This window comes from Rhinopithecus roxellana, chromosome 13 (genome assembly GCF_007565055.1).
Source record: "Rhinopithecus roxellana isolate Shanxi Qingling chromosome 13, ASM756505v1, whole genome shotgun sequence".
Classification (NCBI taxonomy): Eukaryota; Metazoa; Chordata; class Mammalia; order Primates; family Cercopithecidae; genus Rhinopithecus; species Rhinopithecus roxellana.
This window is the reverse complement of record NC_044561.1, coordinates 108,346,608-108,374,601: the sequence shown is the minus strand read 5'-3', so window position 1 is coordinate 108,374,601 and position 27,994 is coordinate 108,346,608. Positions and strand designations below refer to the sequence as shown.

Here is a 27,994-nt window from a genome sequence, read left to right as displayed (position 1 = left end):
CTGGGCCATGGGGCAGGGAGGGTAATTCAGATGGAGCTGAGCAATCTCCTTGAATTGATGAGACAGAAGACATAGGGGAGGACAAGGCAGCTAGAGTCCACAGAGCAGGGAACCAGAGAGAAGAGAGCTGCATAAAGACAGAACTCCAAAGATCTGCAGAGAGTTTCCCTTGAAGTACAGCTGAGAGTGTAATGGGAAACTAACTACCAGTGGTAGGCAGCCTCTGAGATGGCTGCCAGTGACCCCCACCTCCTACCAGTCACACACTTGTGTAATACCCTCCCATTAAGTGTAGGTTGGGCTCACTTATAACAGGATACAGCAGAAGTGATGAGATTTTATTTCTGAGATTAAGTTATAAAAAGACTGTGGCTTCCATCTTGGGCATGTTCTCTGTTGCTCTCTCTCATTCTTGGAGAAGCAAGCTACCATGTCATGTAACAGCCCTGTAGAGACACCCATGAGGCCAGACACTTGGCCAATAGCCATGTGAGTTAGCTTGGAAGTTGGTCCCTCCGAGAGGAGCCTTCAGATGAAACCACAACCCTGGCTGACAATGGCAACCCCAAGAGATTTTTTTTTTTTCTTTTCTTGAGATGGAGTCTCACTCTGTCGCCCAGGCTGAAGTACAGTGGCACAATCTCCACTCACTGCAAGCTCCACCTCCCGGGTTCACGTCATTCTCCTGCCTCAGCCTCCTGAGCAGCTGGGACTACAGGCACCTGCCACCAGGCCCAGCTAATTTTTTTGTATTTTTAGTAGAGCCGGGGTTTCACCGTGTTAGCCAGGATGGTCTTGATCTCCTGACCTTGTGATCCACCCACCTCGGCCTCCCAAAGTGCTGGGATTACAGGTGTGAACCACCACGCCTGGCCTTTTTTTTTTTTTTTTTTTTTTTTTTTTTTTTTTTTTTTTTTTTAGATGGAGTCCTGCTATGTTTTCCAAGCTGGTCTTGAATTCCTGGACTCAAATAATCCTCCTGCCTCAGCCTCCCAAGTAGCTGGGTCATAAGAGATCTTGAGTCAGAAGCACCAAACTAAGCTATGCCCAAATTTCTGACTCACAGAAATTGGGAGAAGTAAATGTCTGTTATTTTAAGTTGCTAAGTTTTGGGGCAATTTATTACATAGTATACTACTCAAGGCTGGGGAAAGAATCACCCCAAATGATTAGAGGGATAAATCATCAGAGCTCAAACAGGACCAGAAATAGTCCTGTTCCCAATAACTAGAATAGAAAACCTCTCAAGTCATGGGGCATTCTGAAATACACAAAATGGTTTTACTTCATGAATGGGAGAAAATTAGCTCTAGATTAAACACTGTTCTGACCCCGCATAACAAATTTAAAAGCTAGTCTTGAAAAGATCAAAATACTTCCAAGTGACTACATCTCAAAGTTCAGAAATATTTACAGGAATAACAAATATGCAGTACCCAAAATCCACATTTTCTAGCATCTTATTAAAAAATCATGAAGGATGCAAAGAAATAGAAAAATATAAACCATATGAAGAGGAAAAAAATGAATTGAAACTGACTCAGAAGTGACACATATGATGGAATTAGTACATAAGGGCATTGAAACAGCTATTATAATTATATTCCAAGGAAAAAATATTGTGTATATTAAGTAGAGTTGTGGAAATTATAAAAAGACCCAAATCAAACTTTGAGATATAAAAATTAAAATGTCTAAAATGAAAAGTACACTAGGTGGGATTAACAGCAGATTAGACAATGCAGAAGGAGGATTAGAAAACTTGAAGACATAGCAATAGAAACTATCCAAAATGTCACAAAGAAAAAAAAAAAAGAATTTAAAAAAATGAACAGAACATCAGTGAGCTGTGAAACACAGCAATCCAATACACATGTAGCAATCCAATATACATGTAATTGGAGTTCTCAAAGTGGAGGAGGGGGAAAGACAAATAACTTTTTTGAAAACATAATGGTCAAAATATTCCAAATCTGATTTAAAAAATACAAACCCAGGAATCCAAGAAACTAAATGAACCTCAAGCACAGAAACATGACAAAAATTATACCAAGGCACAACATAATCAAATTGCTTAAAACTATTGACAAAAAAAATTCAAAATCAGCCAAAGCAAAAAGGTACACTGTGTACAGAAAATATACAAGGTTATACAAAGAGGTCATACAAAAATAAAAATGTTGGCCAGGTGCAGTGGCTCATGCCTGTAATCCCAGCACTTTGGGAAGCCAAGACAGGTGGATCACTTGAGGTCAGGAGTTTGAGACCAGCCTGGCCAACATGGCGAAACCCCATCTCTACTAAAAATACAAAAATCAGCTAGGTGTGGTGGCGGGCACCTATAATCCTAGCTACTTGTGAGGCTGAGGCACAAGAATCACTTGAACCTGGGAGGCGGAGGTTGCAGCTAGCCGAGGTTGTGCCGTTGTACTCCAGCCTGGGCAACAAGAGCAAGACTCCATCTCAGAAACAAACAACAACAACAAATACAAAAATTAGCCAAGTATGGTAGCGCATGCCTCTAGTCCAGCTATTCAAGAGGCTGAGGCAGAATAATCGCTTGAACCGGGGAGGTGAAGGTTGCAGTGGGCCAAGATCACACTATTGCACTCCAGCCTGTGTAACAGAGTGAGACTCTGTCTCAATAAATAAATAAATAAAAATGTTAATGGACTTCTTGTTGAAAACAATGCAAGCCAGAAAATGTCTCAAATAACTAAAAATGTGAACGGACTTGTTGAAAACAATGTAAGCCAAAAAACAGGCCTTAATGAAACATCTTTAAACTAGTGAAAGAAAAAACCTGTCAACCTAGAATTTTATATCCAGCAAAAATTTCTTTCAAAAATGAAGATAAAATAGTTTTCAGACATAGAAAAACTGAAATAATTCATCACTAACAGACGTGAAATACAAGAAATGTTAAAGGAAGTACTTCAGGCAGAAGGAAATGGTATGAGGTAGAAATCTGGATCTATATAAAGGAACAAAGAACATCAGAAATAGTAACTATGTAGGTTAATGTAAGAGTCTTTTCTTATTATTTTTTAGATATACTTAAAAGATACTTGTTTAAGCTGGGTGCAGTGGTTGACGCCTGTAATCCCAGCCTTTAGGGAGGCTGAGGTGGGTGGATCGCCTGAGGTCAGGAGTTCAAGACCAGTCTGGCCAACGTACATAATGAAACCATGTCTCTACTAAAAATACAAAAAATTAGCTGGGCATGGTGGCTGGCACCTGTAATCCCAGCTACTAGGGAGGCTGAGGCAAGAGAATCACTTGAACCCAGGAGGTGGAGGTTGCAGTGAGCCGAGTGCCATTGCACTCCAGCCTGGGCAACAGGAGCAAAACTCCGTCTCAAAAAAAAAAAAAAAAAAAAAAAAAGATACTTGTTTAAAGCAAAAGTAATAACCATGTATGGTAAGGTTTTTAATATACAAGAAAGTAGAATATATCACAATAGCATAATATCCAGGAGGAGAAAATGGAAATATATTGTTGTAAGGTTCTGATTCTATACATGAAGTGGTATAATATCACTTAAAGGTAGACTGTGATAAGTTAAGAGTATATACAATGATCATAAAGCAACCGTGAAAATAATACCACAAACAGCTAATAAGCCAACAAAGAAAATAAGATTGAATTATACAAAATACATAATCCAAAAGGCAAGGAAAAACAGAATAAAAAGGGAATAGGTGTGACAAATAGAAAAAAAAAATAGCAAGATGGTAGAGTTAAATCCAAACATAATCAATATTAACATTAAATGTCAATGATTTAGACATCTCAATAAAAAGGCAGATTGTCAGATAGGATTTTTTTAAAGCAAGACCCAACTATATGCTGCCTTTAAGAAATTCACTTTTACATGTAAAGACAAAAATAGGTTAAACACAAAAGGATGGAAAAAGATATACCAAACTAATATTAACCAAAAGGAAGCTACATTAAATCAAAAGAAGTGGTTGAATTTATATCAGAAAAAGTAGGTTTTAGAGCAAAGAATATTACCAGGGACAAATAAATTCATTTCATAATGATTAAGAGTTCAATCCCAAATATCTATGCATATAATAAAAGAGCTTCAGCTCAAGCCTGTAATCCCAGCACTTTGGGAGGCCGAGACGGGCGGATCACGAGGTCAGGAGATCGAGACCATCCTGGCTAACATGGTGAAACCCAGTCTCTACTAAAAACTACAAAAAACTAGCCGGGTGAGGTGGCAGCGCCTGTAGTCCCAGCTACTCGGGAGGCTGAGGCAGGAGAATGGCGTGAACCCGGGAGGCGGAGCTTGCAGTGAGCTGAGATCCGGCCACAGCACTCCAGCCTGGGTGACAGAGCGAGACTCCGTCTCAAAAAAAAAAAAAAAAAAAAAGAGCTTCAAAATATATGAGGCAAAACAGACAGAAATACAAGGAGAAAAATGTATCTATAATTATGGCTGGAGATTTTAACAACTCTATTAATAATTTTTTTTTTTTTTTTTTTGTGAGACAGAGTCTTGCTCTGTCATTCAGACTGGAGTGCAGTGGCATGATCTTGGCTTACTGCAACTTCTGCCTCCCAGGTTCAAGCAATTCTCCTGCCTCAGCTTCCCAAGTAGCTGAGACTACAGGCATGTGCCACCATGCCCAGCACTTTGGGAGGCCGAGGCAGGCAGATCACCAGAAGTCAGGAGTTCAAGCCCAGCCTGGCCAACAGGCTGAAACCCCGTCTCTACTAAAAATACAAAAATTAGCCGGGTTTAGTGGCATGTGCCTGTAATCCCAGGTACTCGGGAGGCTGAGACAGGAGAATTGCTTGAACCCGGAGGGTGGAGCATGAAGTGAGCCAAGACTGCACCACTGCACTCCAGCCTGGGTGACAGAGCAAGACTCCCTCTCAAAAAAAAGAAAAGAAAAAGAAAAAAGAAATCAATAACAGAAAGATAGCTGGATAATCCCTCAAATGTTTGGAAACTAAACACTCTTCTAAATAGTCCATGGGTCAAAGAAGAAATCAAAAGAGAAATTTAAAGGTATTTTGAACTAACACTGAAAATACAACATATCAAAATTTGTGGGATGCAGCTTTTTCTCTGATGGATTGACAGTGGAAAAGTGACAAACAAGAATTGACGTGAGAAGAAACATTTACTGAGTACTTACAAGGCCTCATGCATACATCATCTCACTCGGCCTTCCTAGTAGCCTGTGTGGTAATGATAACAAACATCTGCCATCTGCCTATGCAGCCAGGTAGTGTTCTAAGAGTTTTTATATATTAATTTGCTCAATGTCATTACAATCCTATGAGGTAGGGACCATTATTTACATTTTACAGACTTTGAGGGCACTGATGCACGTGGACATAGAGTCACTTGCCCAGTATCACATCACTAATAAGAGAAGGACCCTGTATTCAAGCAGAAGCAGTGGACTCTGAGCCTATGCTCCCAACCATGACACTACCCAAGGTAGATATGAAGAAACCGGGCCCAGAGACTTTGAGTACTCACCAAAGTTACCCAGCTAGTAAGTGGGACTCAAATCGAGCTCTGTTCAGCTCCAACCTCTCCTTTTTCCACCCTTCTCCTCTGCCTCCCTGTGTTGGCCTCAGTTCTAATCTCAGGAGGACTGGCTGTATCTATAAGGCAGACCTTGGGGAGAAGGGCCCAGGATACATAGATTACAATCTCAAGGGATGTGGGGAGAAGCATGCCAGTACTGAGCATGAGGTAAGAGATAAGACACCTGAGCCACTGCAAATATCTGTTGAGGGCTAGGGTTCTTGACCCAAGTGGGTGACACAAAAAGATCTGCAGAGGATGGAAGGAGAAAAAAATAAAAATGCCATCACAGAGCTGTGAATGGAAACAATACTACCCTAGAATCAGGAAGCCTGGTTATCACCCTGGCCAGTTCTAGAGGCTGTTACTTGACAATGTCTATGTCCAACAACACGAAATGGAGAATGAAGAAGGCTGGAGATGTTTATGAAGACAAAAAAGTCTGGGCTCTGGAAGCAGTTGTGCCTGGGTTAGAATCCCAACTCTAGAGTCCCACATTGCTACTTATTTGCCCTATGAGCCAGTTTCCTCATGTGTCAAATGGTACAATCATACCTTCTTAAAGAGTTATTAGGCCAGGTGTGGTGGCTCATGCCTGTAATCCCAACACTTTGGGAGGCCAAGGCAGTCAGATCACTTAAGGTCAGGAGTTCGAGACCAGCCTGGCCAACATAGTGAAACTCCATCTGTACTAAAAATACAAAATTTGGCTGGGCGTGGTGGTGTGTGCCTGTAATCCCAGCTGCTCAGGAAGCTGAGGCAGGAGAATTGCCTGAACCTGGGAGGCAGAGGTTGCAGTGAGCTGAGACTGCACCACTGCACTCTAGCCTGGGCAACAGAGTGAGACTTTGTCTCAAAAACAAACAAACAAACAAACAAAAAAAAAAACAGAAAGAGAGCTATTATGTGAGTTATGCAATATGTATAAACAGTCAAGCCCAGTATAATACACACACAATTAGAATTCAATAAATGATCACTGTTATTCATACTAGTTACTAGATACATGAATGTGGATAAGGCTGTGGAGAGTGCACACACATTCACAGCCTGGGATGTATCCACACCACACACAGCAGCTGAAATATGTTCATCCATTAACCCTATAATTTGCTTCTGAGCACCTACTAGATGCCAGGCATGATATGAGGTCCTGGGAATACAAGGCCCTCATAGAGCTTATATTCTAGCAAGGGAAACAGATGTTTAATAAGCATTTCAGACTCAGTTGTACGATTTCAGTGGGGTTATATAACATGGAAGAGTACTTGAATGGTACTTGAAGGGTACTTGAATGGTATTTGAAGGTTACTTGAATGGGATATAGCAGAGGATGGAAGATCTGGTCCAGCATGAGAAATCAGGAAGACTTCTTCAAGGAAGGATGTGTAGTCTGAGATCTCAAAGAGAGAAGCGCTCCCTCTCCATGTGATGCCCTTTGCTGCCCCGGGTCTCTGAAGAGTCCCCACCAGCAAGAAGTCCTTCACCAGATGCAGCCCCTCGACCTCAGACTCCCTAGCCTCCAGAACTATAAGAAATAAATTTCTTTTCTTTATAATAGTTACCCAGTCTCAGATATTCAGCTACAGAAATAGAAAACTGACTAAGATACCATATAACCCAGAAATTCCACTCCTAGGCATATAGGTAATACCCAAGAGAACTAAAAAATATGTTCACACAAAAACTTGCATACAAACGTTCATAGCAACATTATTCAAAACAGCCAAAAAGTGAAAACAATCCAAATGTTCACCAACTGATAAGTGGACCAAAAAAATGTGGTCTATGCATACATTAGAATATTATTCAGCCATAAAACAGAATGAAGAAATGATATCTGCTACGACATAAATGGACCTTGAAAACACGGTGCTCAGTGAAGGAAGTCAGACACAAAAAGCCACATAATGTATGACGCTATTTATATGAAAAGTCCATCATAGGCAAATCCAGAGACAGAATAAGTAAATTTTAAAAAGCAGAAGAGAGCTGGGTGAAAAAACAGGTGGGGGATATGTGAGGCAAGGAGTTGACGGTCATGTGGGAGAACCTGAAAAGCAAAAGGGAAAAGGCTCAAAAAAAAAAAGGGGGGGCTGGAAAGGAGGGCAGGGCCTTGCAGACCAGGTTTCCACCACTGGTAGAAGAAGGGCGCAGATGAGATACGCTGTCAGGCTGGCTGGCTCTAGATTTCTAAGGCTCTCTGGGCTGGGAACCGGAAACAGGACGGGCCCAGGCGCCCCCTGCTGTAAGACGGGCCAGGCAGCTTACCCCTCAGGTGGGTCTTCAGAGGCCTGTCATCTATCAGCTCCAGGTGCTGCCAGATCCATCTGTGGTAGGAAGGGGAGGCCCCAAGGTCCAACAGCCGCAGGACTTCACAGCTGCCCTGAACACAGCAAGAGACACAGCAAAAGGGTTAACCCCTAAGGCTCCAGGCAGGCCAGGCTTTGAAGAAAATCTCTCTGAATTGCATCTTATCCCATTTTATTTGCTTAATGCAAGTGGTTTCAGGATTTTTGTTTGTTTTTGTTTTTGTTTTGAGATGGAGTCTCACTTTGTCACCCAAGCTGGAATACAATGGGGCAATCTCGGCCCACTGCAACCTCTGCCTCCTGAGTTCAAGCGATTCTCCTGCCTCAGCCTCCTGAGTAGCTGGGATTATAGACATGTGCCACCATGCCTGGCTAATTTTTGTATTTTTAGTAGATATGGGGTTTCACCATGTTGACTAGGCTGGTCTCGAATTCCTGACCTCAAGCGATCCACCTGCCTCGACCTCCCAAAGTGCTGGGATTACAGGTGTGAGCCACCACGCCCAGTCTAGTTCCTTCCTTCTTTCCTTCCTTCCTTCCTTCCTTCCTTCCTTCCTTCCTTCCTTCCTTCCTTCCTTCCTTCCTTCCTTCCTTCCCTCCCTCCCTCCCTCCCTCCCTCCTTCCTTCCTTCTTCTTTCTTTCTTTTTAATGAAAATGTTATTTACTCACCATAAGAAGTTCAAGTAACTGAAGAAGCATAAGAACTAAATATAAGCCAGGCACAGTGGCTCACGGCCTGTAATCCCAGCACTTTGGGAGGCTGAAGTGGGAATATCACTTGAGCCCAGGAGTTCAAGACCAGCCTGGCCAACATGGCAAAAACACAAAATTATTTTGTCTCTACTAAAAATACAAAAATTAATCTGGTGCAGTGGCTCACGCCTGTAATCCTAGCACTTTGGGAGGCTGAGGCAGGCAGATCACCTGAGGTCGGGAGGTCGAGACCAGCCTGACCAACATGGAGAAACCCTGTCTCTACTAAAACTACAAAATTGCTGGGCGTGGTGGATCACGCCTGTAATCCCAGCACTTTGGGAGGCCGAGGCGGGCGGATCACCTGAGGTAGGGAGTTCGAGACCAGCCTGACCAACATGGAGAAAACCCCTCCCTACTAAACACACAAAATTAGCTGGGTGTGGTGGTGCATGCCTGTAATCCCAGCTACTCGGGAGGATGAGGCAGGAGAATCGCTTGAACCCAGGAGGCGGAGGTTGCAGTGAGCCAAGATCGCGCCATTGCACTGCAGCCTGGGCAACAAGAGCGAAACTCTGTCTCAAAAAAAAAAAAAAATGCAAAATACAAAATTAGCCAAGCATGGTGGCGCATGCCTGTAATCCCAGCTACTCAGGAGGCTGAGGCAGGAGAATCGAATCACTTGAACCCAGGAGGCGGAGGTTGCTGTGAGCCAAGATCACGCCATTGCACTCCAGCCTCGGCAATAAGAGCGAAACTCTGTCTCAAAAAAAAAAAAAAAAATTAGCTGAATTAGCTGGGCATGGTGGTGCATGCCTGTAGTCCCAGTTACAGGAGTTCTCTGTACTATTCTTATAATTTTTCTATGAATTTAAAATTATTCCAAAATTAAAAGTTTAAAAATATTCAAACCAGACAGAAAAACATAGAGATAAAAACTACACTAATCCTGACACCCAGAAATAACTAGTAGTAACATATTAGTGAATATTATTTCAAACTTTTCTCTATGAACGTATAAGATGTATATCTACAATTTTTCATCAATGAATTCATTTACGTACAACTGACTCTTATAACTTTTTTAGAAACTCAATAATATATCAAAGACCTCTTTCATGCCAAACAATATGGTTCTACAGTACCATGTTTAATGGTTCCATATTATTCTACGCACACCATAGTTTATAAAACTAAAAATAACAAATATTCAGTTGAGCAAAAGAAGTCAGACACAAAGAATACACACTGTATTATTCCATTTATACGAAGTTCAAAAACATGCAAAAGTAACCTGTGGTGACATAAGTCGTAACAGTGCTAGGCTTTGTGGGGGGATTTTCTCTAGGAAGGTGCACAAGAGAGCCTTGTGGAGTAGTGGAAATGTTTTTTATCTTGATTTGGGTAATGATCACACATGTGTATATATATATAAAAATTTATGAAGCTGTAAAGTTTAGATTTGAAATCTTTACTGCATAGTTTGTTTTTATTTTTATTTTATTTATTTATTTATTTATTTATTTTATTTATTTATTTATTTTTTGAGACGGAGTCTCGCTCTGCCGCCCAGGCTGGAGTGCAGTGGCCGGATCTCAGCTCACTGCAAGCTCCGCCTCCCGGGTTTACGCCAGTCTCCTGTCTCAGCCTCCCGAGTAGCTGGGACTACAGGCGCCCGCCACCTCGCCCAGCTAGTTTTTTGTATTTTTTAGTAGACACGGGGTTTCACCATGTTAGCCAGGATGGTCTCGATCTCCTGACCTCGTGATCCGCCCGTCTCGGCCTCCCAAAGTGCTGGGATTACAGGCTTGAGCCACCGCGCCTGGCCTGTTTGTTTTTTTTAGATACAGGGGAACTGCAGATGCCAGAGAAACAACATGTACCCGGTTTCCTCAAGTATTTAGTGGGTCTTTAATTGCATCTATGGAGAGAACAGTTTCACTATGTGTCCCCCAATGATAAACTGTTAGAAATGCACTGATAGTGGGCATTAAGTTTTCAATGCCATCAGGAAATCTTCTCTAGCTTTCTGAGGTCCCAAGGGTGTCCAGCCACCCGCAGCTGATTTCGCCCTCTAGTGGCAATATGAGTAAACTACAGGAGTCGGGACAGCTTGGTCTCTCAGAGATGAACACTCAAAACGCCGGCCAGGCAGGAAAAAAAAGAGAGAGAAAAGAGCAGTCCTTTAGAGGGGGCTGGTGCTTTTCATTTCCAGCTAGGGTTGGGGGGCGGGGGAGGGGGTGCTGTACCAAAATATGGCTTGGTGTTGCCTGATCCTCTGAATTCTCAAAAGCCAGAAATCAGAATTTTTATGTAAAATCTTCACATTGATGATTAAATCAGATTTTAATAAAACACTGTAAGGAACAAACCAGACTCATCTTCTGGCCAAGAGCTCCCGACCTTGCTGTCCTTTAATGACTTCCACATTATTCTTCTCAGAATGAAGTCTCAGCACCCCTGCATAAGAATCTCCTACAGCACTTACTCAAATGCGGATTCCAGAGTTAATGAATCAATCTCTGGGGTGAGAGAGGAATCTGCCGTTTTAAAAAGCACCCTACGTGTTTGTATGCTTACAAAAATTTTAGAATTCCTCCCTTAGGAAGCACCCTACATGTTCGTATGCTTACCAAAATTTAAAAATTCCTCCCTTAGGTCAGGGCTTCTCCTACATCAGTGTGCCTTGGAATCATCTCGAAGCCCTGTTAAAATACAGATCACTGAGCCCTTCCTCTAGAGTTCTGGATTGAGTAACTCTTGGGTGGGCCTGAGAATTTGCATTTTTTTTTTTTTTTTTTTTGAGATGGAGTCTTGCTCTGTCCCCCAGGCTGGAGTGCAGTGGCTGGATCTCAGCTCACTGCAAGCTCCGCCTCCCGGGTTTACGCCATTCTCCTGCCTCAGCCTCCGGAGTAGCTGGGACTACAGGCGCCCGCCACCTCGCCTGGCTAGTTTTTTGTATTTTTAGTAGAGACAGGGTTTCACCACGTTAGCCAGGATGGTCTCGATCTCCTGACCTCGTGATCCGCCCGTCTCGGCCTCCCAAAGTGCTGGGGTTACAGGCTTGAGCCACCACGCCCGGCCAGAATTTGCATTTTGAAATGAGTTCCCCACCAGACGCAGTGGCTCACGCCTGTAATCCCAGCACTTTGGGAGGCCGAGGCAGGCAGAATACCTGAGGTCAGGAGTTTGAGACCAGTCTGGCCAACATGGTGAAATCCCGTCTCCACTAAAAATACAAAAATTAGCCAGGCGTGGTGGCAGGCACCTGTAATCCCAGCTACTCAGGAGGCTGACACAGGAGAATCACTTGAACCCAGGAGGTGGAGGTTGCAGTGAGGCGGGATCGTGCCATTACACTCCAGCCTGGATGACAAGAGTGAAACTCTGTCTCAAAAAAAGAAGAAGGAGAAGGAGAAGGAAGAAGGAGAAGGAGGAGGGAGGGGGATGAGGGAGAGGGAGAAGAAGAAGAAAGAAGAAGAAAGAAGAAGAGGAGGGGGAGGGGAAGGGGGAGGGGACAGAGGAGGGGACAAAGGAGGAGACGGAGACGGAGAAGAAGAAGAAGAAGAAGAAGAAGGAGAAGGAGAAGGAGAAGGAGAAGGAAGAAAGAAGAAGAAGAAGAAGGAGAAGGAGAAGGAGAAGGAGAAGAAGAAGTACTGCTGGTCCAGCCACTGCACCTTGAGAACCACTGGACTGTGGGAGGAATGCTCACTGAGTAAGCATGTGCTAAACTGATTCTCATCCTTACCAGACTTTACAGGGTGAGTGGTTCCATTTAACAGATGAAGCAATGGAGGCAAAACAGATGAAGAACCACCTCCCGCTTTCTGCTAGTCAGAATGTAATCATTATGCTGATTAAAGAAAATATTGTAAAGGATTTCTATCCCTCACCACACACCCCCTCATCTTTCCTGGCTATATAGTATCAAAGAGCTCAGAGCTAAATTTGGAGAGATATGGCAGAAAACAAACAAGCCGGGCGCGGTGGCTCAAGCCTGTAATCCCAGCACTTTGGGAGGCCGAGGCGGGTGGATCACGAGGTCAGGATACCTCAAAATTTTAGCACAGAGGAAGCAAATATCAAGGAGGAGAAGGAACTGCCAATTGACATCTGGCAATAAATCTTTTGCTACTTATATTAACTAGACTTGATTCTGTTCTCTGGGACTGAGCCAAGAATAACAACACACACACCACTCCCCTAGTGGTGCTGCTAAGTTTAACAACCAGCTTTCCTGAAAAACATATGCATGTATATAAACCTTACTGTTATAAAGAATGTGTTATACACAATTTATAAACAATAAAATATACCATACAAGAAAATAATAAAATATACCACACAGGAAATTCCATACAGCCAATCAGCTCTCACAGAATTCTTTTGTGGGTTTTGGCTGAACTCTTGTATCCATGGCCAGTTTAGAGTTGCAACTCAACCATGATTGGACAAATGAAGTTGCATCCCAATCCATTCTCTTCCCAATAAATTCAATGTTATTAAACCTGACTTGTGACACACTGTTCTGTTTCTCACCCTCACATAAATTATATTAAACTGAAAATTTTTTTAGCTTTAGCACTATGTATGTCAGAATTTCACTTGTTCAATGGTATAACTTCTATGATGAATGAGATAATAGCTTTTTAAAATTAATTAATTTTTTTTTTTTTGAGACACAGTTTCACTCTGTCACCCAGGCTGGAGTGCAGTGGCGTGATCTCAGCTCACTGCAACCTCCACCTCCCAGGTTCAAGCGATTCTCCTGCCTCAGCCTCCCGAGTAAGCTGGGACTACAGGTGCATACCACCACGCCTGGCTAATTTTTGTATTTTTAGTAGAGACGAGGTTTTACCATGTTGGCCAGGCTGGTCTCAAACCCCCGGCCTCAAGTGATCCACCCGCCTTGGCCTCCCAAAGTGCTGGGATTACAGGCGTGAGCCACCGCACCCAGCCAGATAACAGCTTTTATTTGTTTTTATTTATTTTATGTTTTTGAGATGGAGTCTTACTCTGTTGCCCAGGCTGGAGTGCAATGGTGAGATCTCAGCTCACTGCAGTCTCCACCTCCTAGGTTCAACCAATTCTCCTGCCTCAGCCTCCTAAGTAGCTGGGATTAGGCATACGCCCCCACGTCCAGCTAATTTTTATATTTTTAGTAGACATAAGGTTTCACCATGTTGGCCAGGCTATGGAACTCCTGACCTCAAGTGATCCACCCTCCTCAGCCTCCCAAAGTGCTAGGATTACAGATGTGAGCCACTGCACCTGGAGAGATGATAGCTTTTAATTATTGTTAGACGACTTCATTCTCTTTGCAGTGTAGCAGCTATAGACCCAGGCCACTTTTAAATTTAATCTGCATTATAAGCATTTTCTTTTATCACTTTCCTAAGACAATCAGCAAAGCCCTAAACCAAGATCTGACTTAGGGTGTTTGCTGATTCCATTGTATAAATTATCCAACCATGGCTGATTGTAAGCTACCAACATGAGGTCACTGAATGTGGAGTTGGGAAGAGATGCTCACAACTGCATAGTATTTCTACTATAGAGACACAATAGATGTAACCTGAAGAGAAAAACTAGTAAAAGTACAGTAACATCAGTAGGAAATGAGTTTTCAGTATATATTACTCTTGTTTTCTTTCTTTCTTTCTCTCTCGTGCTTGCTCGCGCCTTCCTTCCTTCCCCCTCCCCTCTCCTCCCCTTCCCTCTTCTCTCTCTCTCGTCTGTCTTTTTCTTAGAGATAGGGTCTTGCTATGTTGCCCAGGCTGGATTCAAACTCCTGGGCTCAAATGATCTTCCTGCATGAATCTCCTGAGTTGTTGAGACTATGGGCATCAGCCACCATGCCCAGCTCCTAATTTTCCATATAACTTATTTAATTGTAGGTTTATAGCATCTAATTTTTAATAATTACTAGGTTTAGCAAAATTCCTGAAAATTTAACAATGAGCTCTCACAGGCAGGTACAAGCCAGTGCCAGCACACAACCAATCTTGCTTCCTCCTTTTGTCTAATGGTTAAATATGTCAGGGCTCATCTCCCACCTCACCTCCTCCAGGAAGTCCTTCTTAAAGCCTCCAGCCTTTAGAGAGTTCCTTCTCCTGAATTCTTGTAATTTGCAGAGTTTGCACCAATCACTTGGTACTCAGCATTGACACTTTTCTTTGTCTATATGTGGAATCTGGTGGAGGAGAGCTATAGAGAAAACCAGTTTTTTTCATCTTTGTATCCCTCCAGAGCCTGGACCAATGTGTCATGACCTTGGCAAAAACTCAGCAAATGCCTGTGGTGTCTTAACCTGTAAGAAACAGACAGACAGGTCAGCCCAAATTCTAAATCCAAGTTCTTGAAAAGAGCTTTGGAGTCAGAGAGACTTGGGTTGAACCCTGCCTGTGCACCTCATCAGCTGTGTGACCTTGGATAACCACTTCACCATACTGTGCCTCAGTTTCCTCCTCTGTGAATGGGAATAATAACAATACCAACCTCCTTCGGGCTATAGAGACTAAAATGAGATGAAGCATGTGAAACACAGAACCTAGCATACAGTAAGCACTTGAGAAATGGGAGATTTTCTTTTCATTATCAACCAGCAGAGAAGGTGGCAAAGGACATAAAGCAATTTGCAAAAGATAAAATGCAGATCATAAACAAACATGATAAATCTCACTAGCAGTCAGAAAAAATATCAAATCCTCAGTATGGTAGCAATTGCAACCTAATAAACTAGAAAACTTCTGAAAAAATGATGTGCAAGGCTGGCAGAGCTGTGGTAGTACCAACAAAAATGGACAAGCTGGACACTAGATAAGGTGGGTCTCTCCTTTTGGAATGCAATTTGTTGCAGGAGCCACAAAAATTATGATGCTGAGAGTTGAGTCCAGTCTCTCTCTCTGGCTGCAAGACTCCACTGCAGTGGTCCCTATACCTATGGCTATGGCCCCTTTGAATAAAGTCTGCCTTGCAAAACAAAATTATGATACCAAGAAATTCCACTTTTGGGCCGGGCGCGGTGGCTCAAGCCTGTAATCCCAGCACTTTGGGAGGCCGAGACGGGCGGATCACAAGGTCAGGAGATCGAGACCATCCTGGCGAACACAGTGAAACCCCGTCTCTATTAAAAAAATACAAAAAACTAGCCGGGCGAGGTGGTGGGCGCCTGTAGTCCCAGCTACTTGGGAGGCTGAGGCAGGAGAATGGCGGGAACCTGGGAGGCGGAGCTTGCAGTGAGCTGAGATCCGGCCACTGCACTCCAGCCTGGGCGACAGAGCAAGACTCCGCCTCAAAAAAAAAAAAAAAAAAAAAAGAAATTCCACTTTTGAAACTCTACTCTGAGATGATGGGCTTACAGATGATTTCTTCCCTTTTTCCAGAAAGTCTCCTAATGTGGTCATATCACTTTTACAATTTAAAGATAATTTAAGGTGGGGTTTGGTGGCTCACGTCTGTAATCCCAGCACTTTGGGAGGCTGAGGCAGGTGGATCACTTGAGGCCGTGAGCTTGAAACCAGCCTGGCCAGTATGACGAAATCCCATCTCTACTAAAAATACAAAAAAATTAGCCAGGCATGGTGGCACATACCTGTAGTCCCAACTACTCAGGAGGCTGAGGCAGGAGAATCACTTGAACCCGGGAGGCAGAGGTTGCAGTGAGTCAAGATTGTGTCACTGCACTCCAGTTTGGGCCACAGAGTGAGCAAGACTCTGTCTCAAAAATAAATAAATAGGCTGGGCCTGGTGGCTCACGCCTGTAATCCCAACACTTTGGGAGGTCAAGGTGGACAGATCACCTGAGGTCAGGAGTTCAAGACCAGCCTGGCCAACATAGTGAAACCCCATCTCTACTAAAAATACAAAAATTAGCCAGGCGTGGTGGTGGACACCTGTAATCTCAGCTACTTGGGAGGGTGAGGCAGAAGAATTGCTGAAACCCAGGAGGCAGAGGTTTCAGTGAGCCAAGATTGTGCCATTGCACTCCAGCCCGGGCTGACAACAGCGAGACTGTCTCTAAATAAACAAATAAGCAAACAAATAATTTTAAAAGTGATCTGGCACCACTAAGATTCAACAGCCAAATGTATAATTTAAATATGCATCTATATGTAAATAAGCATGCTTAGGAGCTCAAGGCCAGAGAATCCCTTGGTCCTCTTTCTAACACAATAGCCATATATCTTAATGTCTCCAGCCATGCTCGGAGAGAGGCAGGCCTCTTACAGCTGGGACATGGAAACTCTGAAAAGGAAGTAAATTGCACAGGTTTCTGAAAGGGGCTCAAACTGACCATCAGGCCACAGGACATGATCTTAGGCATGCTCCTCAGAGGTTCACCCTCATCCCAACCCCCAGACTTTTCACCTTGCTGATAAACATGATGAAGGATGACTCTCCAAAGTCTTTTGAGATCAGCTGCCCATACGAGAACCTCTCTATCTTCGACATGTTTACAAGCTGCCAGAGCTTCTCATCAGACCATGATGCAAACAGATCCATCTTCCTGTGGGAAGAGCCTGTTAGAATTCATTACCCCCATCACACAAGGTGCCCAGACATTAGCAATCTGCAGAGGGCACATGTTCTTCTCCTGTGGAAGATGCCTGGGTGGAAGATTTCACTGCTACCTGCCCAATCACCTGGCCTTGCCTATAGTTACTCTCCTACTTGCTATCACCTTGGCTCCCTCCACCTTTTCCCAAGGTCCTCCCTTCCAGTCAAGCTCCCCTCTTTGCTGCTGCTCAGATGCCCCTGGGTGATCCAGCCTCTGTGCTTTTCTCACCTCTGCTCCTCCTTCCAAGAATCTTCTCCTCCTCCAGCCCTGCCATCCCTCCCCACCGTGGCTCATGAAGCTAGTCCCCACTCCAGCTCACAGCTGTTCTGTCCCCCAGCTCAGCAGTTCTGGCCCTACCTTTGCTTTGGGCAGTTCATCCAACCCCCATGTCCCCCTGGCCTGTTGGCTTCAAATACTCAGCTCTGGGCCTGGGGAGTGGGACATGTCTGGACTCCCCTCTTTCTGTCTGTTGCTTCCTGTGGGTGAACCCACCCTGCAGTGACTGCCCCTTCTCCTGACCTGGACCACCACCTTCACAGGCTTGCCCGCCTTCATATGCGGCTCCAAGGGCTGCCAACAATCATCTCAGAGTTTCTCGCCTCCAACAGGTTAAGGGCTTGGAACTTAACTGACTCAGGTGGACTGAGTTCATTGAATCAGGTTAACTCAAGGTGACTCAGGCCTCAATGTGTGCACTGAGTTAAGGTCAGGGCACCAGAGGTGAACGTGCTCAGTGCCATGTCAGGGACGAAGGTCTGGAGACACCAGCAGAAAAGTAGGGCCGCCATAGAAGAAGTACCGACCATGCGCCAAGCCCTGGGCCATACACTTCCCACGACCATCCCATTCCATCCTTACCATGACCTTGGGAGAAGGGTATCCTAATCCCCATTTTACAGAGCAGGAGGACCTACCCAGGGTCACATCACTGACAACCTAAGAGCTGAGATTGGAGTCAGACCTATTTTTCCACAGTATGAAAAAAAGAAAAAAGAAAAAAAAGGACAGCTCCTCCCTTTAGGACTAAATCCCCCCTTTTCCAATGGAGGAAGCTACCTCTCTCAGCCCCAGCCATAGGAACCAGACCCCTCAGCCACCACACTTCTGTGTAGCTGTGCAGCCCTACAACCTGAATTTTCAGGGCCAGTGCAGATACTTCATTGGATTTTTACTCCTTTTACATAAAGGCAAATAACTGAAGAGCAATTAAATGAGATTTCACTTGTATATCCTTATGTGGCCTTTCATTTACGTAAGTATTCAAAAACCAAAAATCTTTTGCCATGTGTGAGTTCTGCTTTTAGGTTAAATATGATACCCAGTTATGGTGCTTACTTTCTGACTCACATGTGGTTGTAATTATTTATATCCTGTTATTCACCTTACTCAATATTTATTTGTTGAGCACCTGCATGTGTCTGGCAGTGTGACAACATAAGGATTATAGTAGTGACAAAGACATATCTGGTCCCCATCACCATATTGCTTACTGTCTGAGGGGGCATATAAACTGTAAAGAAATTACTACGCAATCAAGAATTATAGCTTGGGCCAGGCGCGGTGGCTTACGCCTGTAATACCAGCACTTTGGGAAGCCAAGGCAGGCAGATCACTTGAGGCCAGGAGTTCAACACCACCCTGGCCAACATAGTGAAACCCCATCTCTACTAAAAATACAAAAAAATTAGCTGGGAGTGATGGCGCATGCCTGTAATTCCAGCTACGTGGGAGGCTGAGGCAGGAGAATTGCTTGAACCCAGGAGGCGGAGGTTGCAGTGAGATGAGATCATGCCACTGCACTCCAGCCTGGGCAACAGAGCGAGACCCTGTCTCAAAAAACAAAAAAAGAATTATAGTTTGGGCTGAGCACGGGGGCTCATGTCTGTAATTCCAGCACTTTAGGAGGCCAAAGTGGCAGGATCACTTGAGACAAGGAGTTCAAGATCAGCCTGGGCAACATAACAAGACTCCATCTTTACAAATAATAGAACAATTAGTTGGATGTGGCAGCACACCTATAGTCCTAGCTACTAGGACTGTGCTCTGTCATCCAGGCTGTAGTGCAGTGGTGTGTGATCACAACTCACCACAGCCTCGAACTCCTGGGCCCAAGTGATCCTCCCACCTCAGCCTCCCAAGTAGCTGAAACTATAGGTATGTGCCACCACACCCAGCTAATTTTTTTAATTTTGTATTTTGTAGGGACAGGGTTTCACTATGTTGCCCAGGCTGGTCTTGAACTCCTGGGCTCAACAATCCTCCCACCTTGGCCTCCCAAAGGGCTTGGATTAGAGGAGTGAGCCACTGTGCCCAGTCCCGTGTTAGCTATTCTTACTATTACTATCAATAGGGAAGGGATATTTGAGCTAAGACCTGAAGGTATAGTAGGAGTTTGCAGAGAGAGAAGGTGGGTAGGAGGTGGGACTTCAGAGCATCCCAGACAGAGAGAACAGCAAAGAGTATGTTTCCCACCAGGCCTAGGACACACAAAGTCAGACAGCTAATAAACACACAAGGGGAAAAAAATGTTGAAGGCAGAGTCACCTAAAAAATTCAAACCGATATTGAGCATCCTTCTGAACTTCCTGGTCCAGTTTATTAGCAAAGAAGTCCTCCCGGTCAACAACCAGGAACTCTGTTTCTTCCATACAGACGATGGTGGACCTCCTCAATGAAGCATGCAGAATGTCCGTTTCCTGTTGGGTGGACAGTGCAAGGGCAAGTGTGAGGCCACCTCCACTTCCTGTCCTCAGCCTTACACACATCTTCCCTGCCTCCAGCTTCTCCCTGAATTCTCTCCTCACCAGACTGCGTGTTCCCCGGCCCCCTCTATTTTCCTGCACATTCTCCCATTGTGGCCCACTCCTCTTCTTCTTAATCTGCTGCTTATGGAAAAAGAGGCAACAGGCCTGAACAGGCCAGAGGGGAAGAAGCTGGAGAGTCCTCGCTGTGGAGTCACTGCATTTCTAAAGGGCTGAATCAGGAACATACTTCTTAAACATCACAGATGAAGAGGCTGATCTTGGTCCAACTCAATTAGCATTTGACAGGTAAGGGCACTGGGGCCCACACGGGACAGTGACTTGTACAGAGTACTAGGCAGGACTGGGCCTGGCTGAGAGGTTCTAGCAGAAGTCCTGTCACCTCCACGCACTCCACCCCAGGAAACTGGGTCCTTCCCCTAGGCTTACCCCAAAACAGCTACCCTTGTGCAGCAATTTCGGGTGGGGATCTAGGAAGGCACTGCTGCCGTCCTCGTCGTTGGTTATTGCAACTGTGCCCAGGTAGATGAAATAAAAGCTGTTGCCCTTCTGCCCCTTCTTGATGATCACACGCCTGCGACCAAACCTGGGAAAAGACCATTGCTAGTTGATTGGGTAGTGACACGGGGGCAGGTCCATGCTGCGAGGAGCTCTGGACTGGTTGTGCTCTTTGCTGTAGGATATAAGAGCACAGATGGACCAGAAGGGCCTTCAGGACAGCCCAGCCCTGCCAGTCAAGCTGGAGCCTTTCACTAACACCCATCCCATTGCCTGCCTCGGCTGGACTGAAGCTTCCTGAGAGCAGAGCCTTTGCCAGTCTGGGTCACTGCTGCGTGTGCTTGGGCACAGTGAATGCTCATTGAATGTAGTGGAATAAATGAGTGAACACATGCTGAAAGCAATGAATGGGTTAGTAGAGTCGCTAAATGATTAGGAGGACTGGCTTTAGCGTTAGCCCAGGATCCAAATCCTGGTTCTGCTCTTAGCTGTGTGACACTGAGCAATGGATATCCCCTCTCTGATCCTTGGTTTCTCTTGTCTGTAAAATACAGATGAGTATGCCCAGAATGAGACACAGATAATGGTCTTATCATAATTACCAGCAGCCCACTACCCAACTGGGCACCCTTAGGGTAGAGGTGACCAGGCCCAGAGCAAACAAGGAGTTCTTAAACTCAGAAGGAACTTTCTGTATTTCGTATGCAAGTCCAAATCTCAATTCTTTCAATATTTATTCATTTCCTTCATTCATTCAATAAGTTAAATATCAGTGGTGTCTATTAGGCACCGTGAGGCCAGGTGTGGTGGCACATGCCTATAATCCCAGCACTTTGGGAGGCCAAGGTGGGAGGATTGTTTGAGCCTAGGAGTTTGAGACAGGGACAGGGTCTCACTATGTTGCCTAGGCTGGTCTTTAACTCCTGGGCTCAAGGATCCTCCAAGGTGTCCCAAAGTATTGGGATTACAGGAGTAAGCCACTGTGCCCAGTCCCGTGTTAGCTATTCTTACTATTACTATCAATAAGGAAGGGATATTTGAGCTGAGACCTGAAGTTGCCGCATCCAGCTAATTGTTCTATTATTTGTAGAGACAGAGTCTTGTTACGTTGCCCAGGCTGGTCTTGAACTCCTGGCTGGGCAACAAGGTAAAACCCTATCTCTACAAAAAACACAAAGATTAGCCAAGCGTGGGGGTGCACACCTATAGTCCCAGCTGCCTGGAAGGCTGAGGTGGGAAGATCACCTGAGCCTGGGAGTTTAAGGCTATGGTGAGCCATGATCACACCACTGCACTCTGGCCTGGGTAACTCTGTCTCAAAAAAAAAAAAAAAAAAAAAATTGGCACAATGAACAACATAGACTTTGTTTTCAAAATTATGGTCACATACAGGATGTAAACGAGGTTTAAAATGCTTTAAGAGATTTCAGTGCAGGCTAATTGAGGAGCACAGAGAAGGCGCCTTAGGAAGGTCAGACAAGGTTCTAGTATGGTGCTTGAAGTGAGTCACCCAGGTGGACAAAAGATGGAAGAGGGTCCCAGGCACAGGGACCACCATGACCAAAGGTGCACAGGTGGCCGGAAGCACAGCACATTCAAGGGATAACATGTACTTCATAGATAATGTGCACTTCATGGGAAAGGAAAATGGGAGAAGGCAAGGTCAGGGGAGTGGTGGGAGAGAAATTCAACTGGTCCCACAATAAACGGCCTCCAAAGCTCAGCTAAGTTTGAATTTTACCCAGAAGACAATGGGTAAAAAAAGTCTGCCCTTTAGTCTCTGTCAGGACTGATGAGCAGCCGTTGTGGAAGTGCCCCTATGGCAGGGCCATTGCCCTCAGCTCTGAGCTTATGGCCCTGCCCTCAGCAGTTCTGCTCTTCCTCCTACTCCACACTGCCACCTTCTGTTCCTTCCTGACTCGCTGGCTTGACCAGCAGCAGGGGAACCAACACCCTGCTCAGGGCAGATGATACCCACTTTGTTCCATCAGTTTGTCCATGTTGCTCCCCTGCCTGCAATAGCCTTCCCTCTCTTCTCCACTATTCAGATCCTTTCAGGAACTCAGGTCCTACTTCCTCCAGGAAGCCTTCCCTGACCCAGCCCCCAGCAGCATCTCCTCTTTTGACCTCTCAGAGAGTACTCACTGGCCTCGTGATTCTGTGGCAAACTCCTGAGGGCAGGGATCAGAGGACGGACAGAGGACTACACCAGGCTGGAGTCACTACTGCCCAGGCTCGGCTCCATTGTGGCTATGGGCTTCATGAGCTACAAACCAGTATGAGCCCGGAATCTTGATCAATGTAGGAAAGAGGCAGGCCAGCACGGTGGTATACGTCTGTAATCCCAGCATTTTGGGAGGCTGATGTGGAAGAATCACTTGAGCTCAGGAGTTCAAGACCAGCCTGAGCAACATAGTGAGCCTTTGTCTCTACAAAAAAATACAAAGGCCGGGCACAGTGGCTCACGCCTGTAATCCCAGCACTTTGGGAGGCCAAGGCGGGCGGATCACGAGGTCAGGAGATCGAGACCATCCTGGCGAACATGGTGAAACCCTGTCTCTACTAAAAAAAAAAAAAAAAAAAAAAAAAAAGGCCGGGCGCGGTGGCTCAAGCCTGTAATCCCAGCACTTTGGGAGGCCGAGTCGGGCGGATCACGAGGTCAGGAGATCGAGACCATCCTGGCTAACACGGTGAAACCCCGTCTCTACTAAAAACTACAAAAAACTAGCCGGGCGACGTGGCGGCGCCTGTAGTCCCAGCTACCCGGGAGGCTGAGACAGGAGAATGGCGTGAACCCAGGAGGCGGAGCTTGCAGTGAGCTGAGATCCGGCCACAGCACTCCAGCCTGGGTGACAGAGCGAGACTCCGTCTCAAAAAAAAAAAAAAAAAAAAAAAAAAAAAATTAGCCGGGAATGGTGGCGGGTGCCTGTAGTCCCAGCTTCTCGGGAGGCTGAGGCAGGAGAACGGTGTGAACCCGGGAGGCGACGGAGCTTGCAGTGAGCGGAGATCGCGCCACGGCACTCCAGCCTGGGCGACAGAGCGAGAATCCGTCTCAAAAAAAAAAAAAAAAAAAAAAGAAAATACAAAATAAAATTAGCCAGGAATGGTGATGCCTACCTCTTGTCCCAGCTACAAAGGAGGCTGAGGTGGAAGGCTCACATGAGCCTAGGAGGTAGAGGCTTCAGTGAGCTGTGATCATGCCACTGCACTCCAGCCTGGTTGACAGGACGAGACCCATCTCCAAAAATAATAATAATAAAAAGAAAAAAGAAAGAGGAGATGGCCCAGGTGATAATGACTAGCTAGGAGACGGCAGGAATATTCAGCTGGGAAATGGGATTTTGAAGATGAGGGAGCACAGGCACTGTTCACTGGAGTAAAGATGACTATAGCTATAGCCAGAAAGAACCTCAGAGACCGTCAAGCTCAACCAACATTTTTGGGAAGGGGAAAGGGGGACCCACGGAACCCACAGCTTGCTGAAGGTCACAGTAAGCCACAATAAAGTCAGAGTTAGAACCTGAATCTCCAAAAGCAGACATCTGTCGCTTTTGCTGTCAAGCATCTGATCATATTTTTCCACCAATCACACCCTGATTCTCCTTTGGGGAAACTACCCTTTCTCAACACTCAATCAGAACATCACTGACCTCAGTGGTAATTCAAGCAAAGCCAAGCTGGTTCAGAAAGAATTCATCCCAAGCTCTGATGTGAGTGACTGAAAAGAGCTTTTCTTTCTTTCCATCAGATTAAAACTAAACAGATGAGTTTGGAGCTGAGACTGCAGCAGCCATCTCACCAGTATGAGGGGAGAGTCTGGCGGAGAATGACGCTTATATGAACAACATCCCTGAATTCCTGCCAGCCTGAAGCTGGAGAACTATCCCAGGACTTACCAGATACATGAACCATGAACACGTTCCCTTGAGCTGAGCTTTCAGATATTGGCAACTAGAAGAATCCTGTCTAAGCTGCTAATTCCCAGTCCCAGAAATAAACCACAACTAGCAGAGGTCTTTCACAGTAACACCTCAATTGATCTTCCCCCAAATCTTATTATTATCCTTAATAAAATCCATAAAATCTATATTATTATCCTTATTTCACTGATGAGGATACTGAAGCTCAGAAAGGTTAAGTGGCTTGCCTGAGGTCACATGGGGCATATGAGGCATTAAATTACAGAGCTTCAGCTGGACACAGTGGCTCACACCTATTAATCCCAGCACTTTGGGAGGCTGAGAGAGGAGGATAGCTTGAACTCAAGAGTTTGAGGCCAACCTTAGCAATATAGCAAGAACTCATCTCCACTAAAAACAAATTTAAGGTTGGGCGCAGTGGCTCACACCTGTAATCCCAGCACTTTGGAGGCCGAGGCAGGCGGATCACGAAGTCAGGAGATCGAGGCCATCCTGGCTAACATTGTGAAACCCCATCTCTACTAAAAAATACAAAAATTAGCCAGACGTGGTGGCGGGCGCCTATAGTCACAGCTACTCGGGAGGCTGAGACAGGAGAATGGCATGAACCTGGGGGGCGGAGCTTGCGGTGAGCCGAGATCACACCACTGCACTCCAGCCTGGGCGACAGAGCGAGACTCCGTCTCAAAAAAAAAAAAAAAAAAAAAACCACACATTTAAAAGAAATAACTGGGTGTGGTGTGCCTGTAGTCCCAGCTACTCTGGAGGCTAAGGCAGGAGGCTTGCGCCTGGGAGGTCCAGGCTGCAGTGAGCTTTGATCGCGCCCCTGCACTCCAGCCTGGGCAACAAAGTGAGACCCTCTGTTGACAACAAAAATTCCAGAGCTTCCAGTGCCACAGTTATTTTCCTTTCCATGACACCACTCTGCCTGGCATAGAATCTTACTTTATAGACAGTGGTGACACACTCTTCTTGACTGGGTTAGAACAAAGCAAATGGTCCTCTCTGCCTCATCTACACTTCCACCTGTCAAAGCTACCTGTTCAAACACAACTTCTGGGAAACTCTTGACCAAGCCAGCTGAAGGGTAATAATCTCCCCCTGGAGCATCTGCACTGATCACAAAGGGTCTCAATCTGCAGTTAGTTGTCACAGCAAGCCACAATCAAGTCAGAGCTTACTCCTTAGACTATGACTTCCATGGAGGAAAATATTAGGGTACAAACCTATGGTCAATTTAAATCCTAGATTTCCTTTTTTATTTTCTTTTTCTTTTTGAGGCAGAGTCTTGCTCTGTTGCCCAGCCTGCAATCACAGCTCGCTGCAGCCTCAATCTCCCAGGCTCAAGTAATCCAGCCTCAGCTTCCCAAGTAGCTGGGATTACAGATGCATGCCACCACCACCATGCCCACCTATTTTTTAAAATATTTTTTGTGTAGTGATGGGGTCTCACCATGTTGCCAAGGCTGGTCAAATTCCTGGGCTCAAGGGATCCTCCTGCTTTGGCCTCTCTAAGTGCTGAGATTATAGGAATGAGCCACTGTGCCCAGCCATATCTTGTATTTTCAAGACAAGCCTTACCCAAATATTCTGCTAGGCTGACCCTCTTGAAGCCACTGAGATGGACTGGAAATGGCAGTATTTCCACATGTACCTCTTAGACTTTTCTAGTACAGGGCACTTCTTGTATTATGGACACTTAGACAATCTGGTAAAGTATTCACAGAATGTTTTCCTTTGTTTTGTTTTTTTGTTGTTGTTTTTTGGAGACGGGGTCTCACTCTGTCACCCAGGCTGGAGTATAGTGGCACAATCTAGGCTCACTGCAACCTCTGCTCCCGGGTTCAAGCGATTATCCTGCCTCAGTCTCCCAAGTAGCTGGGACTACAGGCGCCCACCACCACACCCAGCTAATCTAAATAATGTTTTAAGTGTATAAAATAAAATCCAACATAATTACAGTTAACAAATTTTTGTAAACCAAATTTGTGATAAAGCAATATATTTGTATCTTTATTAGGACATTGAATAACAAGATCTAGCAGCAGATCTAATAACTACCATTATTTTGAAGATGTGATGAACATAAATTTTTTGAGAAATCTGCAACAACTCGAATATGATGTGAAAATATCCGTGATTTCTTTCAGTGAAAAAGTCACAGGGATGGCTAATATGATAGTGGTTTGTTGCCTATATTCATGATTGAAGGAAATAATAAATTTCATCTAGAGGTTAATGAAAATAGAGACATTTCTCATTCAGGTTGACAGACCCTGTGCTAGTGCCTATCTAGATATGGTATAATCAACTGTGATCCATTCTGACTTTTAGAGCCTAGATTCCAGTTTCAGTGCTGCTTCTTATGGTCTGGGTGACCTAGGAGGAGCCATTTTCCCCCACAGAGCCTCAGTTTCCTCATCTGAAAAATGAGGGAATTGGACCAGATCCTCTCTGAGGTTCCTACTAGATCCTCTCCAGATTTAATGGCCCTTTACTTCTCTAAGAGTCTCAATAAGTGAGTTAGATAAAGGGTGCTGCAACTATAGCAGTGGGTGCTAAAGTGAATGGACAGAAGACTTCATTCACGGCTAACACTATACAGAGGGGTGGGCAGGACCTGCCACACCTTCTCGGCCAGGCTCTTTTGCTCAGTTCAGCCTCAGCTCCGTGGCCAAGGGCTATGCCCCTCACTGACCGTTCAAAGCGCATGACTTTGGCCAGGAGCAGCTGAAGGGGCTCCGCGTAGTTCCGATAGCTATCCAGAACCTGCAAGATGTTACAGACGGCCTGGATCTCATCCTCTGTTCTCCAGGAAGGCTTCTTCTGCATGATCTGAATGGCCTTTGGAGGAAACTGACCCTGGGGAGAGAGGACCAGAGTGACACAGGGGACCCAGCAGTTTCACCCATGGGCCAGCGGGCAACACCCCATAGTCCTGCTCGTACACTTTCCCGTTCCCTGTACCACAGTGGCTGATATGTGATGAGTGCTTACTGTCTGTCAGGCACTGGGATAAACATTTTACATGCCCATCTCACTGCATCCTCGCCAGCCCAATAACTGTTATTCCATTTGACAGATGAAGAAACTCAGGCAGGATTAGGAATAGATCTGACACATATCAATGCTGACATCCCCCGACCTGTGTTATTCATTGACCTTCCCAGGCAATACAGGCTTCCCTGGGCTCCAGTGGTCCTGCAGAGTCTGCTCAGCACACACACAGAGCAGTCAGGGGAGAACTTTGCCTGTGTCTCATCCCAGACCTCAGCGTGCTGTAGGAGACTAATGAGCAAAGAGAACCTTCCAGAGACTATTAGCTAAACCTTTTCTTCTCCAGTGAACCAGGCCTCATGGACCAGCACATTCACCTACCACTCCCACCTGCTGAGGAAGTGGCACTGTGAGTTGTGAAAACCCCTCAATGGCTTCTCTCTAACCTCATCTCCTACCTCTTCCCTTTGTTCTCTACTCTGGAATTTTCTACTTGCCCCTGGCACATGCTAAGCTTGGCTCTGTCTTGAGGTATCTGCCTGGGCTGTTTTTTCTGCCTGGAATATTTGCTCCCTGGGTTTTCTCGTGGACATGGCTGACTCATCATTCTGGTCTCAGCTCAGATGCTGCCACACCCTCAGTGAGTCCCCACTGGGTCATCTTAGCTAAAAGAGTAGCCCCTTCTTCAGTAGGCTCTT

General features: G+C 45.2%; 1 protein-coding gene across 3 annotated transcripts in view; it reads right to left on the bottom strand.

Annotated features, from left to right (window-relative positions):
- Positions 1–27,994, bottom strand: part of CNBD2 (cyclic nucleotide binding domain containing 2) — a 65,683-nt gene that overhangs the window by 25,290 nt on the left and 12,399 nt on the right. For all 3 annotated transcript variants that reach the window (XM_010386565.2, XM_010386566.2, XM_010386567.2), the window contains exons 4-8: positions 26,998–27,161; positions 20,311–20,467; positions 19,664–19,815; positions 16,930–17,068; positions 7,826–7,940 (exon numbers count right to left, since the gene is read on the bottom strand). In XM_010386565.2, coding sequence (XP_010384867.2) covers positions 7,826–7,940; positions 16,930–17,068; positions 19,664–19,815; positions 20,311–20,467; positions 26,998–27,161 — 727 coding nt within the window. The remainder of the gene's footprint in view (positions 1–7,825; positions 7,941–16,929; positions 17,069–19,663; positions 19,816–20,310; positions 20,468–26,997; positions 27,162–27,994) is intronic.